Genomic DNA, 15,526 nt, shown 5'->3' with positions numbered 1-15,526 from the left:
CTGTTTTTAACTGACAAATCCATATTTTCCCTAGGCTTTCTTAACTTGTTTAACTCACTCCAAAATTTTTTCTTATTTTCATTAAAATTTCTTGACAGTGCCTCTCCCACTCTATCATCTGCTCTCCTTTTGCACTCTCTCACCACTCTCTTTACCTTTCTTTTACTCTCCATATACTCTGCTCTTCTTATAACACTTCTGCTTTGTAAAAACCTCTCATAAGCTACCTTTTTCTCTTTTATCACACCCTTTACTTCATCATTCCACCAATCACTCCTCTTTCCTCCTGCCCCCACCCTCCTATAACCACAAACTTCTGCCCCACATTCTAATACTGCATTTTTAAAACTATTCCAACCCTCTTCAACCCCCCCACTACTCATCTTTGCACTAGCCCACCTTTCTGCCAATAGTCGCTTATATCTCACCCGAACTTCCTCCTCCCTTAGTTTATACACTTTCACCTCCCTCTTACTTGTTGTTGCCACCTTCCTCTTTTCCCATCTACCTCTTACTCTAACTGTAGCTACAACTAAATAATGATCCGATATATCAGTTGCCCCTCTATAAACATGTACATCCTGGAGCCTACCCATCAACCTTTTATCCACCAATACATAATCTAATAAACTACTTTCATTACGTGCTACATCATACCTTGTATATTTATTTATCCTCTTTTTCATAAAATATGTATTACTTATTACCAAATTTCTTTCTACACATAGCTCAATTAAAGGCTCCCCATTTACATTTACCCCTGGCACCCCAAATTTACCTACTACTCCCTCCATAACATTTTTACCCACTTTAGCATTAAAATCCCCAACCACCATTACTCTCACACTTGATTCAAAACTCCCCACTCTGAAGGAGGGGTGTTAATGTTGCAGTTTAAAAACTGTAGTGTAAAGCACCCTTCTGGCAAGACAGTGATGGAGTGAATGATGGTGAAAGTTTTTCTTTTTCGGGCCACCCTGCCTTGGTGGGAATCGGCCGGTGTGATAATAAAAAATAAAAAATAATATATACATATACAAATATACATTATATATATGTACACATATCTCCATGAAGAAGTGGAGAGGAATCCTTCCTCAGTAAGCCATATATGTCATAAGAGGCGACTAAATTGCCAGGAGCAAGGGACTACTAACCCCTTCTCCTGTATAAATTACTAAATATAAAAAGAAGAAAAACTTTCATTTCTTCTTTTTTGGCTCACCCTGCCTTGATGGGAGACGGCCAGTGTTAAAAAATATACATACAGCCTCTCCTCACTTAGCGACATACTCGTTTACTGACAACTCAGACTTATGACCAGCTCTCCAACTAAATAATGTATATAAGAGCTGATTGGTAGTAGGTTGGTAGACAGCAACCACCCAGGGAAGTACTACCGTCCTGCCAGATGACTGTGAAACAGAAACCTGTAACTGTTTTGCATGATGGTAGGATTGCTGGTTTCTTTTTCTGTCTCATAAACACGCTAGATAACAGGGATATCTTGCTACTCCTACTTACACTTTGGTCACACTTCACAGACACGCACATGCATATATATATACATACATCTAGGTTTTTCTCCTTTTTCTAAATAGCTCTTGTTCCTCTTTTTTTCTTCTATTGTCCATGGGGAAGTGGAAAAGAATCTTTCCTCCGTAAGCCATGCGTGTCGTATGAGGCGACTAAAATGCCGGGAGCAATGGGCTAGTAACCCCTTCTCCTGTAGACATTTACTAAAAAAGAGAAGAAGAAAAACTTTATAAAACTGGGATGCTTAAATGTGCGTGGATGTAGTGCGGATGACAAGAAACAGATGATTGCTGATGTTATGAATGAAAAGAAGTTGGATGTCCTGGCCCTAAGCGAAACAAAGCTGAAAGGGGTGGGGGAGTTTCGGTGGGGGGAAATAAATGGGATTAAATCTGAAGTATCTGAGAGAGTTAGAGCAAAGGAAGGGGTAGCAGTAATGTTGAATGATCAGTTATGGAAGGAGAAAAGAGAATATGAATGTGTAAATGCAAGAATTATGTGGATTAAAGTAAAGGTTGGATGCGAGAAGTGGGTCATAATTAGCGTGTATGCACCTGGAGAAGAGAGGAATGCAGAGGAGAGAGAGATTTTGGGAGATGTTAAGTGAATGTATAGGAGCCTTTGAACCAAGTGAGAGAGTAATTGTGGTAGGGGACCTGAATGCTAAAGTAGGAGAAACTTTTAGAGAGGGTGTGGTAGGTAAGTTTGGGGTGCCAGGTGTAAATGATAATGGGAGCCCTTTGATTGAACTTTGTATAGAAAGGGGTTTAGTTATAGGTAATACATATTTTAAGAAAAAGAGGATAAATAAGTATACAAGATATGATGTAGGGCGAAATGACAGTAGTTTGTTGGATTATGTATTGGTAGATAAAAGACTGTTGAGTAGACTTCAGGATGTAGATGTTTATAGAGGGGCCACAGATATATCAGATCACTTTCTAGTTGTAGCTACACTGAGAGTAAAAGGTAGATGGGATACAAGGAGAATAGAAGCATCAGGGAAGAGAGAGGTGAAGGTTTATAAACTAAAAGAGGAGGCAGTTAGGTTAAGATATAAACAGCTATTGGAGGAGAGATGGGCTAATGAGAGCATAGGCAATGGGGTCGAAGAGGTATGGAGTAGGTTTAAAAATGTAGTGTTAGAGTGTTCAGCAGAAGTTTGTGGTTACAGGAAAGTGGGTGCGGGAGGGAAGAGGAGCGATTGGTGGAATGATGATGTGAAGAGAATAGTAAGGGAGAAAAAGTTAGCATATGAGAAGTTTTTACAAAGTAGAAGTGATGCAAGGAGGGAAGAGTATATGGAGAAAAAGAGAGAGGTTAAGAGAGTGGTGAAGCAATGTAAAAAGAGAGCAAATGAGAGAGTGGGTGAGATGTTATCAATAAATTTTGTTGAAAATAAGAAAAAGTTTTGGAGTGAGATTAACAAGTTAAGAAAGCCTAGAGAACAAATGGATTTGTCAGTTAAAAATAGGAGAGGAGAGTTATTAAATGGAGAGTTAGAGGTATTGGGAAGATGGAGGGAATATTTTGAGGAATTGTTAAATGTTGATGAAGATAGGGAAGCTGTGATTTCGTGTATAGGGCAAGGAGGAACAACATCTTGTAGGAGTGAGGAAGAGCCAGTTGTGAGTGTGGGGGAAGTTCGTGAGGCAGTAGGTAAAATGAAAGGGGGTAAGGCAGCCGGGATTGATGGGATAAAGATAGAAATGTTAAAAGCAGGTGGGGATATAATTTTGGAGTGGTTGGTGCAATTATTTAATAAATGTATGGAAGAGGGTAAGGTACCTAGGGATTGGCAGAGAGCATGCATAGTTCCTTTGTATAAAGGCAAAGGGGATAAAAGAGAGTGCAAAAATTATAGGGGGATAAGTCTGTTGAGTATACCTGGCAAAGTGTATGGTAGAGTTATTATTGAAAGAATTAAGAGTAAGACGGAGAATAGGATAGCAGATGAACAAGGAGGCTTTAGGAAAGGTAGGGGGTGTGTGGACCAGGTGTTTACAGTGAAACATATAAGTGAACAGTATTTAGATAAGGCTAAAGAGGTCTTTGTGGCATTTATGGATTTGGAAAAGGCGTATGACAGGGTGGATAGGGGGGCAATGTGGCAGATGTTGCAGGTGTATGGTGTAGGAGGTAGGTTACTGAAAGCAGTGAAGAGTTTTTACGAGGATAGTGAGGCTCAAGTTAGAGTATGTAGGAAAGAGGGAAATTTTTTCCCAGTAAAAGTAGGCCTTAGACAAGGATGTGTGATGTCACCGTGGTTGTTTAATATATTTATAGATGGGGTTGTAAGAGAAGTAAATGCGAGGGTCTTGGCAAGAGGCGTGGAGTTAAAAGATAAAGAATCACACATAGAGTGGGAGTTGTCACAGTTGCTCTTTGCTGATGACACTGTGCTCTTGGGAGATTCTGAAGAGAAGTTGCAGAGATTGGTGGATGAATTTGGTAGGGTGTGCAAAAGAAGAAAATTGAAAGTGAATACAGGAAAGAGTAAGGTTATGAGGATAACAAAAAGATTAGGTGATGAAAGATTGGATATCAGATTGGAGGGAGAGAGTATGGAGGAGGTGAATGTATTCAGATATTTGGGAGTGGACATGTCAGCGGATGGGTCTATGAAAGATGAGGTGAATCATAGAATTGATGAGGGGAAAAGGGTGAGTGGTGCACTTAGGAGTCTGTGGAGACAAAGAACTTTGTCCTTGGAGGCAAAGAGGGGAATGTATGAGAGTATAGTTTTACCAACGCTCTTATATGGGTGTGAAGCATGGGTGATGAATGTTGCAGCGAGGAGAAGGCTGGAGGCAGTGGAGATGTCATGTCTGAGAGCAATGTGTGGTGTGAATATAATGCAGAGAATTCGTAGTTTGGAAGGTAGGAGGAGGTGCGGGATTACCAAAACTGTTGTCCAGAGGGCTGAGGAAGGGTTGTTGAGGTGGTTCGGACATGTGGAGAGAATGGAGCGAAACAGAATAACTTCAAGAGTGTATCAGTCTGTAGTGGAAGGAAGGCGGGGTAGGGGTCGGCCTAGGAAAGGTTGGAGGGAGGGGGTAAAGGAGGTTTTGTGTGCGAGGGGCTTGGACTTCCAGCAGGCATGCGTGAGCGTGTTTGATAGGAGTGAATGGAGACAAATGGTTTTTAATACTTGACGTGCTGTTGGAGTGTGAGCAAAGTAACATTTATGAAGGGGTTCAGGGAAACCGGCAGGCCGGACTTGAGTCCTGGAGATGGGAAGTACAGTGCCTGCACTCTGAAGGAGGGGTGTTAATGTTGCAGTTTAAAAACTGTAGTGTAAAGCACCCTTCTGGCAAGACAGTGATGGAGTGAATGATGGTGAAAGTTTTTCTTTTTCGGGCCACCCTGCCTTGGTGGGAATCGGCCAGTGTGATAATAAATAATAAAAATAAGAGCTGATTTCCTCTATTTTGTTTATTACACCATGCAGTAAACTACTGTATAAACATTTAAAAATATGCCAGAAATGTTATAAATGGTGCAAAGGTGACATTAAAAAAATATGTAAAGATGGTTGTCATAAACCCACTACCAGTATAGTATGCTCCTCGTTTAATGACCAATTCACTTACCGACCTACTCTTAGGAATATAACCCTGTCGTTAAGTGAGGAGAGGCCATGTACATATATGTACAAGCATGCAAAATAGCCACTGGGGGAGTTTATTTTGCATCTTGTGTTGCTTGTTCATGATTATTGCATATACATACTGTATATTTTGTAGTAAAAATTGGTCTGAGGTTTGTAGTTTCTTACAGGTTGGAGTATGAAGTGCGAAATAAGCTAAAAGAGAAAAAGGAGAAGGCTGCTTTTGCTGCATACATGAAAGCCAAAGCTGAGGGCCACACAGACATCGGCCAGATAAAAGGAGAGTGACCATTCGTCCGTAATATGAAAGCTGGCTCATGCATTATATTATAATTTTCTCATGTTTGTTATAAGAAATATTTTGTACATTTTATATTTATCATACTTAGTGGGCCTTTTTCTTATAAGTCTTGGTGTTCCGTGGTCATGGTATACTAACCAAAAAAATGAACACATTTCAATTCAGGTTTTTACTGGGATTTATTTATCATAATGAGAAGAGACAAGACCATCAATGTTATAATGATTAGGTGTATGGTTAGTGGTTGTTGACTGAAACCATGACCACAGTCTGTCCTAACTTGTCTTGTAAAACTTTATGACCACTTGTTGAAGAATGAAATATAGTACTATACAGAATGTATAAATTTTATAGAACAAATACACACATTTTGTAAAACATTAATTATATATAAATAGTATAAATAATGTAAATGTTTTTAACAAGAGTTTATATTGATTCTACAGGTACAATTTAAAAATGTAATGAATCTTGACAGGGAAACCTATTTTTTCCACGTACATGCATTGAAAGGTAGCCTAGGGTAACATCAGTGGTTGTGAACAAAATTTTGGAACTCTAGAAGCCAAAGCAAAATACAATACGGAAAATTGTGTGGTGTATATTCTGTGGTTTAGGGGAAGGAGAAACATAATTTTCTACATTAAGGAACAAAGTTGGTCTAGTCATTTTGGCAATAAATTCATCCATTATCTGTAGATGTTTTAGGTTCATTGACAATGTTGAAGTTCTATTTTTATTTTACATCCAACTTCAATGAAGCTGTAATCTACCAGTGCTCCCATTGAAACTTTTACAGTGATTAATTTTATTCATTGAGTTTTATTCCCAAGCTGGAGATTGCTAGAGAATGAAGGATACACTTAACAGTGAGTTCAGTATACTGACTTAGGATTTGGAAAGTGGCAAAGATTATTCTTCCTATATTTTATCATAGTGAATAAATGGAAAAGGAATGAAATGATTGTTAATTTTCCATTATTAACTTGAAGTTTTAAATATAGTGTATATGAAGCTAGTCAGAACAAGATGGGGCTTTTTTTTCTTGAAGGTTTTCCTTTATTTTGAAAGTTGAGCAAGTTTTACATATTGTATTACATGTGCTCATACTTCTTAATTTATTGAATATGTTTGATGTGACCAAACTACAGTATAATGAAAATAGGTATTTCTTATAATATTATTTTAACTGTGTGCAAGTGATGTTAGGCAAGTTTTGTGTTATGGGAAACTCTTAGGTTAAACAAGTGTAGTTTCAGAGTAATTGCAAGTACTGTGAAATAGTAGCACGTAGTTAGATGGAGAATTCAGCTATTGGGATGCACTTGTCTATTAAAATAAATCTTGTGTCTAAAACAACCGATAAATTTTAATCTTTTGCATCCAGAGGAAATAGTAGAGTTTTACTTGAGGTTTTTATTTTGAGTGTGTGGATGAATGTTCAAAAAATGAATCACTGAACAATACACAACGAATACACTCATTGCGCACTGTGGCGGTGGAATTATCTTCAATTACTGTGCTCCATTGTTCAAATTTCTCAGTGTAATGAGTAGTCTTGCAGAGATTTTTAGTTTTACATCATGTCTCATTGCATGTTTTATGTAATTAGTATTCAAAAAATATAAATTATTGTTCAGAAATTTAAAATATATAAAGCAAATCAGTTCCTCATGGTTTAACTTTAAGTAAATCACTACAGTAGCTAGAAAAATACAGTAGTTTTTGGTGTATATAATTCCTTAAAATAACATTTAATACACATCCACTTTGATACTTGTGTTGATAACTATGACAAGTTATTGAAAGTTATTCACTGTACCTTACTGCATATATTTGTTTTTTATTCAGTGTGAAAGTTCATTTGAGGATTGTGACCTATTTGTGTGACTATTTATATGAAAATGAGTACTTGTTTGCTTTTGGTATACAAAAACACTATACATGGAAGTAATTTTAAAACTAATCTTTACAACCATTGTTTGTTTTTTTAACAAGCACCAAACCCACACGAGTCATACAGCATAGTGCTTTATAAAGACTGATTCCTTAAACACCCTATATTGTAATGAACACTGCAGCTGTACTATCAGTTGTAGCATATTTCCAGATGTAATATACAGGTACATATATGTTAATAAACCAGAACATGGGGCCTCACAAATGTTAATACATTATACAATTACTTGTGATCATGTAGTGATTATTTATACACTACGTATGTGCATATCACTGATTTACTTTTGACTAAGAATTAATTTAAAATCTACTCATTTTTAATTGCCATCCTTCAAGAGATCATAAGACAGATAATTGAAAAATTTTCTAGCAAGTTCTCTTATTACAAGTTTTATCTATAATGTGTGCAGCTAGCATGCCTAAAGCAAGTGAGGTTACTTGATGCCAAAAACCACCTTGAGATGCTTCTATGTGGTGGCCCTTTGTTTTTTAAATGGAGCGTAAAACATTATTTTTATAGGCAAGGAGACGCTGAATGGGTTGTCATCCAATAAAGACCTGTCAGACGGCCCTTGTCCTCTTTCCTGATGAGCAAGACACAACCTGATAACAAAGCAAACATATTTTTTATACGAGTAAAGATAATACTGGTTTGCAAAAGGAGGACCCCATGAAGAGATATATTAATAAAACAAATTCAGTGATGCTGTACAGTATAAGATATAATTTGTGCATGTTTTCAAAGTGATTAATGTTCCATCAAAAATTGTTGCTGCCTTAATTCATCTTGACCTTATTAAGTATTCAGTAAAACTGACAAAATTTGTTAAAGTATTCTCTTCCAGGAAATCAGCTATATATATGGAATATGTATTTGTTAAGTAACCTAATGAGCACCTTAATTTATAAAGGATAGTGAGTACTGTAGCATATTTTGGATGGGCTTAAATAGTGAATGTATGTATTTGCCTTCAAAATTTGGCACCCAGGAAGACGGGTGTGGGAAATTTAATGAAATTCAAATTAAAGAGCCTATGCAAATTTGATTCTGCATAAAAGTCGAGCATTAGTGTAGGCATACATCATGAATATGATGGGTTAGGTTTCAGACCACCCCCATAGAGTGAATCACAGCTTTCTTTTTCACTTGCCAGTGCACATAAAAGCCTAAGAACATGTTTACACTATCATGAAGTACACAATAGCACTAAGCCTAAAAAAAAAAGATGAAGTAAAAATGATAAATCTTTTTTTTAAATTGCTGAGAACCATCTTAAGAGCAAGGCAAACTCTAAAAATAATAATCATAAATATAATTGAAAAATGCCCTATTTGCAAAGGAAGTGCCATATTAATGAGGCGTGCCTGTATTTATGGAATTGGAAGAAAATCGTAAATGTCTTAGAACCCACTATCAAATTTTGTTATCTACTAGATAACAGGCCTTCCTAAAGAAGGACCAACGTATGCCTGAGGAATATGCTGTATCAGTCTTAACATCAGTATCTTAAATCTTTTATAGGATTTCTCTTCAGTGGTTCTGCATAAGGGAACTTTTTTCTTCATGAAATGGTAATACAGTACTGAAAATTTGCTCAAATGTAATAAATTCAAAGTGTTATTTTATTTTTGCAAAGGAAGAGTTGAGTGGGAATGATGATCACAATATATCTTTTAATAATTAAATAGTAAATAATTTAATTGCTGTACTGTATTCATGAAATTCAAAAAATAGCATCAAATTTACTGTTACAGCACTAGTCTTTACATGTGTACCTTGAAAACAAATTTTTAATAGGCAAAATTGAAACATTATTTACTGAATGTGGTTTTATTTGCTCCTAAAATTGAGAGAATACAGTATAGTATTTAAAACAAATGATTCATGATATTTTGTTTTTAATGCTTTATAATTAAAGGCATGTAATATATTCTTTCTTCATATATGAACTTTTTCCATTGTGTATGAAACCACTGTCACCAAAACTGCACTATTGATTATTAGGTTCCCATTCTATATTGTTGATTCAAACTATCTTATTTGGTTATTATCTGCATAAATATCATTTTCAGAGCGGCAGTGACTTGATCTTGCCACCGCCAAGTGCATTTATAGATAAGGCTGCTAAGCTGTTGGTATTTTCTAAAAAGCACAGAATGCAGTGGTTAGTGATGTATTATAATTAGCAAATTGGTACCTGATGTGTGTGATGAGCAATTAGTTGCCTTTGGTCAGATTTTCACTGTGATCCCTAAGATAATCTTACTTTTTGCTTGTCTGAATGTCTTGTCCTTCCTGGCTCTGTAGGCAGCGCTCTTGCCTCACACACAGAATGTCCGTGGTTCAATCCCTTACCTGGTAGAAATGTTGGGGATGTTACCTTACACCTGCTGTCACTGTTCACCTAGCAAGCAAGTAGGTACCTGGATGTTAATTGACTGGTGTGGGGGGACAAGACTGAAGGATCCCAGTGGAAATAAGACAGACAGTCCTCAATGATATGCTGACTTTCATGGGTTATCCTGAGTGGCCAATCCTCCGGGTTAAAAATCCTTACAAATCTTAACTTATAAATCTCCATATTAACCAGGAGCACTGAATGACCCCCCACAGGTTTAGCGCTTCCATGAATATAATCAATATTAATATTTCTTGTGTTAAATAGAAGTGCACATATAAAAAGGTTTCTGTAGCTGAACTGGTTGATAGACTTTTAATACAGATTTTTCATCAAGTTACCTAAGAAACTCTCTTCTCTTGGTGGCAGTGTTGTGAGAATATAAAGAGTATGTAACAGTTATCATTCCTCATTTTAGCTGTACAGAGTTATCATTGTAGTTGATAGGTGAGAATATTATAATGTATATAAAAGAGTGAAATAGTGTACACTTACAATGAATGCAATCATAGATGCTTTGAGTGCTGTATTAGCACTTGTATATTTAAAAATGTCTGGATTTGGAATTCACATTGAATGATCCCCCAGAAGAGATGGAAGAAGCATGCTATATTAAAGAATTATAAAAATCACTGGTGCATTCAGACCATAATGTGATGCCATGTTTAGCGAGCTAACTTTTGAGACTGTTTCTTTTGGGAAAATTGGAACACTAGTTAATAAGTAGTAAATAGCTTGACAGAAAAATGTTTTGAAGGCACCGGCAGTGTATATTCTAGACAGATGTACTATATATCTTGTGTGAATTGTTTCACAAGTTAACCTTGAATTTGAAGATTAGCAGGAGTTGTGGTTTGTCTTGAACTGTTACTGAGGTTTAAAGGTTAAGGATAAACGAAAACATCTGAAATTCTTCTCCAAATTGTAGGTTAATTGTGAATTGTTCCAACCATGTTATTCTTGCATGAATTTGCTATAAGTTAAGCCAAATCCTTATGGTATTTAATTTTATGCAGAAAGTATCCAATGTTGTTGACATCCAGACAAAATAATTTCTTTGAAATATTGGTAGTTTAGTTCAGCTGGCTAAAGGACTGCAAAATTTTCTATGATTATGGAAAGTTGTCTGATACTGTCTGAAGTTTGTATCCTTATCAGTATTGTTGTAACACTCAGCAGCATTGAACTCGGAGAGCTGCAGCTCAATTATTGTACATCAAGTTTTAGACATAGAATAAATGGCATTGTAGGAACCAAGTTTGACTTTATCTCACTTACACTGAGACTTGCAGTGGAAACGATGACGTCGAGCACTAAAAAAATATGAAGTAATGGGTTTTTGCTAATTTGCATTCTCTGGTCATGTGACACCTGTATAGGCTTCAAATTTAAAATGCAGAAGGCAGTCATTAAGCTGTATTTTAACTACAATAATTTGTATTCATCTCAGCAGATGCATAAATGAAAACTTTGTGATTAATCAACCCAATTCATACTATAAATGCTGCTTGATGATGCCAATAAATACTGCTGTTTCCACTAACGTTTTTGTTTATTTTCTGGTAGTGGTGTGATAGGGTCAGAACTGGTTACTTGTAATGAGTCTTAGACTATCTACTGACATATATACAATATAATACTGTAGTTTTCACACTTGGTTATCCTAGAACTATGACTGCTGTACATGTTGCTGGATCCTCCTCAATTTCATTTTCTTGAATATCTCTTGCTTATTCTTGGTGTGAGGACAGCTAATTTAATCAGTAATAAATATTTATTACCCAGAGTAGAAAAAAAAGTCTTCACTGGCACAATAATGAAATAATGTTAACTTGTACAATATAGTATCAGCATCAGATAATTCTGTTATTTTTTTAGGAAATATTTGTTAATTAGCTTTTCTTCTATTGAAATAATCATTAATAACATGTATGAAGGAAAAGATATTACTTAAAGTTGAAAGAATATGCCAATTAGGACAATATTTGTTTCTGACATAGTATATTGCACAATGAAATTTTTTGTCATTATCATGATTTCATTTATAGAGAGAATAGTTTGTACACAGCAGGGCCTGGCGCTGATGACGAATTATCTTGTGTCTATGGCAGTGAGCATTATGGTTTGTAGACTTTAAATGGGGGGATATGGTAATGCTGATTTTTTTTTTTCCACATTAGAATTTCACCTATAAACATTATAAAATGTTTAAAATATTTACTCACCCAGATCCTATTACAGTATTAAGTCAGCCAGATATAAAAACTGGTATTAGCCAGCAGCCTGTAGTTATGTAGGGCTGCCACAATTAACTAGTTGGCCAAGCGTCCGCATTAAAAGACATTTTTATTGCTATGGTGATAATTTAATACCAGTCATATATTCTATCTGTATATTTATATATCAGACAATCTTACTGTCCTTCAGCCAAATTGGCATGTACCAGCCTTACAAAAAAACAAATTAATCAGTTAAATAAAAAACATTTATAATTTTGTCTATTTTGTCAAACTAATTTTTATATCTTAAGGTGATGCTAGTGTTACATGAGCTGACTGCCAGATGTACGGAAAGTACAGTTCTGAATGAAGCAGTTGGACTATGAGGAAAATATCTTGATAAATTCACAATAATATTGAAATAAATGACAGAAAAAACACTATTCACAGAAAGAAAGAAGCAATAGCATTGTGAATAAATGGTTTAGAAAACCAACAAGTTGATTAATGAGACACTTGTACAACATATGGGTATCTTTATTCTGGAAATGTTTTGCAAAACACCTCCAGAAAAAAGATGACTAAATCATGCACAAGTGTCTCATTTAAAGTTGTAGCTTCTTTTGAAGAGGTCATTGTGATGTAGGACTACACTGCTTCTTCACTTGTTATTTATACATGACTTTGTTAAAATGTATGGAACAATAAAAAGCTAAGTAATAATAAATTAGTTAGAAAATCAGAATTTGGGATTATTTCTGCACAATAACATGGAAGGAGTCCAAAAATATTATTTTCATTTAAACAAACCACAGAACAGGTGAGGTTTGAACCCAGGCCCTTGTGGCTTAGCGCTTCTTTTTGATTATAATAATAATTGAACCCAGGTCAGTGCATAAGCCATGGGTTCACTCCCTGCCTGTGTTCCATGGGTTGTTTGCAATCATGCTACAGTATTACAATTTCGTGAGTTATTTTCATGTGTACGTGTGAATATATTATGAACTGCACATAAGTTAACTTCTCATGGGAATGAGAAACACAGAAGGTTAAACTTTCTTCTGTACTTTATATTTAGAACATCTTTTATGCTAACAAAGTCTTGAATATACAGAGATGGAAACTTAGCCTTGAATATTCCTGATACCCAAGAGATTTATCAGTTTAGACTACCAATTGAATTTCTTACAAATGCTTTTAATATTAATGGCATATTAAGTGAAATGTGTACAAAATTTTTAATAAGCATTTTGAAGTGTATTTAATATTATTATTGTAATAGTAACTTTAGAAATAATGAAAAATGACAATACTGTTTATTTATGTATGCACCCAAGTGCTAAATTAATTCAGACTATTCAGTAGAATATTACAGCTTCAGCCAAGTTCTTATTACATAAGAACAATCAGTAAATATCTGGAATATACAGAATACTATTACATGTATAAGAATTCTTTTTAAAGTTTTGGATTGTTTATGATAAACATTGTTAGTTTATCTTGTATTTTATTTTTCATGTGAACACGACATGGTAATTAAGGTGTGGTTAATTGGTCTCAGTCCATGCATAGGTTTCAGAGCCAGATTAAGATTTTGTAGTCCCCTGGGCTACAGGTACTGTGAGGCTCCCAGTGATATTTTCAAAAGGAAAAAAGTTAAAGAAATATGTATTAAATTTATTTATACCAGGCTAACCACAATTAAAATTCAAACTTTTACAAGATGTAATAACATGCTATAATTATCAACTTAAAGCAGTAACTGTGAATGCTTTTCACTTAATCTCTGGAGGTCCTCCAATTGGTGGAGGACCTCCAGAGCTGCAGTACCTGGAGGCTCTCCAGCTTGTGGACCCTGGGCTGCAGCACCCGAAGGCCCTCCAGCTGGTGGAGGTCCCTGGGCTGCCATACCTGGAGGCCCTCCAACTGGTGGAGGCACTTGGGCTGCAGTACCTGGAGGCCCTCCAGCTGGTGGATGTCCCTGGGCAGCAGTACCTGGTGGCCCTCCAGCTGGTGGAGGCACCTGGGCTGCAGTACCTGGTGGCCCTCCAGCTGATGGAGGCACCTGGGCTGCAGCACCTGGAGGCCCTCCAGCTGGTGGATGTCCCTGGGCTGCAGTATGTGGTGGCCCTCCAGCTGGTGGAGGCACCTGGGCTGCAGTACCTGGTGGCCCTCCAGCTGATGGAGGCACCTGGGCTGCAGCACCTGGAGGCCCTCCAGCTGGTGGAGGCACTTGAGCTGAAACCTATGCCTTAATCCTGCCCTGTGCACAATCACCTTGAAATTTGAACTGACATTTCATAGTTTTTCAGATTATCATATTGGAACCTTAATATATGTGGATGTACACTATTCAGTTTAGTATAATGTATAAAGAATGCTGCACAAGTTAAGTTGCACTATCAAAAAATTAAAAGCTCTCATGCCCTTCAATATGTGGAACAAGGAGTGGCTTGGTGTATTTTCCTGGTAGTTTAAGCACACTGGCTGAAACAAAAACAGTTCAAAATGTTTCACTAGTATATTAAAGAAAATAATAAGCAGTGAAGACACCATTCACAGTAATGTGGTTGTGTAGTGTGGGCACAGCACCTTGTTGAATCTTGACAAAAGCTTATCCTTGTTTTGACTTTGTTATAGGCATTGATTACAATAACTTGTGGTGCTATAGTCAGCAAAAATGTTGCTGCTTAATTCTTAATTGGAAGAGAAATCATATCAGTTATAATGTAAATCAGTATAATGTTAGACTGTAAAAGGGTTTTGCAGAAAGACCAAGATGGATGTGCAAGTTTTGGATGATATGATAGTGCTTATCTTTTCACCCCATATTACTTAATAAAGGTGTGGAATAAGATGTCTGTTTTCTTTCTTAAGCAAATCCCGCCATTGCCCTGACACGCAATGTGGTCCCATCTTTAATGCAGACTTCTGATTTCTGATTTCAGTTTGCTACATCGCTGTGGCATCCCACCACTTTCTACTGATATCCTTCTACCATTCCTTTCACCCTTGTTGTAACTCATGCATATTTTAATTAATGCTTTCCCTGAATATAATATTTCTACAATTCAGTGATTATAATCAAAATCATACATTTATTAATAAAAAGTAAAGACCAGAAATAATTTAAACAAGATGACTCTTATGTTACATCTGCTGTGTGAATATTCAGTGAGCAACATCTGGGGTGCAAAGGTATGCAAGTGGTGTGCTGCTGGTGAAGGGCTCTTGATCCAAGGAATTGACCTGCCTAGTATGAACCAGTGTTCCTCCATTCTTATGTTCTCTACCTCAGATTGAATCTGACTGCCTCCCATTCCCCAAGGACTGTATGAACCTTACAGGTTTAGCACTTTTCCCATAAATGCACACCTAATATACTAATTGATGGAGGCAGAAGGAGGAAGAGAAGGCTGAAGGATAGAGGGAGGGGCGAGAAGGGTCTTCATACCCAGTTGTATATGTCTTAATTCTTCATAAGAAAGGGCGCTGTATAATC

General features: G+C 36.4%; 1 protein-coding gene across 4 annotated transcripts in view; it reads left to right on the top strand.

Moving 5' to 3' along the window:
* Pect (phosphoethanolamine cytidylyltransferase) overlaps positions 1–14,881 on the top strand; it is a 39,208-nt gene extending 24,327 nt beyond the window's left edge. For all 4 annotated transcript variants that reach the window (XM_070099598.1, XM_053789779.2, XM_053789780.2 and 1 more), the window contains 2 exons: positions 5,317–12,861; positions 12,912–14,881. Coding sequence is in view for 3 of the 4 variants with exons in the window: in XM_053789779.2 (XP_053645754.1) it covers positions 5,317–5,434 (118 nt within the window). In the remaining variant the exon portion in view is untranslated. The remainder of the gene's footprint in view (positions 1–5,316; positions 12,862–12,911) is intronic.
* Positions 14,882–15,526: the final 645 nt, after the last annotated feature.

The sequence above is a fragment of the Cherax quadricarinatus genome, chromosome 68 (assembly GCF_038502225.1).
Source record: "Cherax quadricarinatus isolate ZL_2023a chromosome 68, ASM3850222v1, whole genome shotgun sequence".
Lineage (NCBI taxonomy): Eukaryota > Metazoa > Arthropoda > Malacostraca > Decapoda > Parastacidae > Cherax > Cherax quadricarinatus.
The sequence above is the reverse complement of the archived record's forward strand: the minus strand, read 5'-3'. Positions and strand labels throughout refer to the sequence as shown.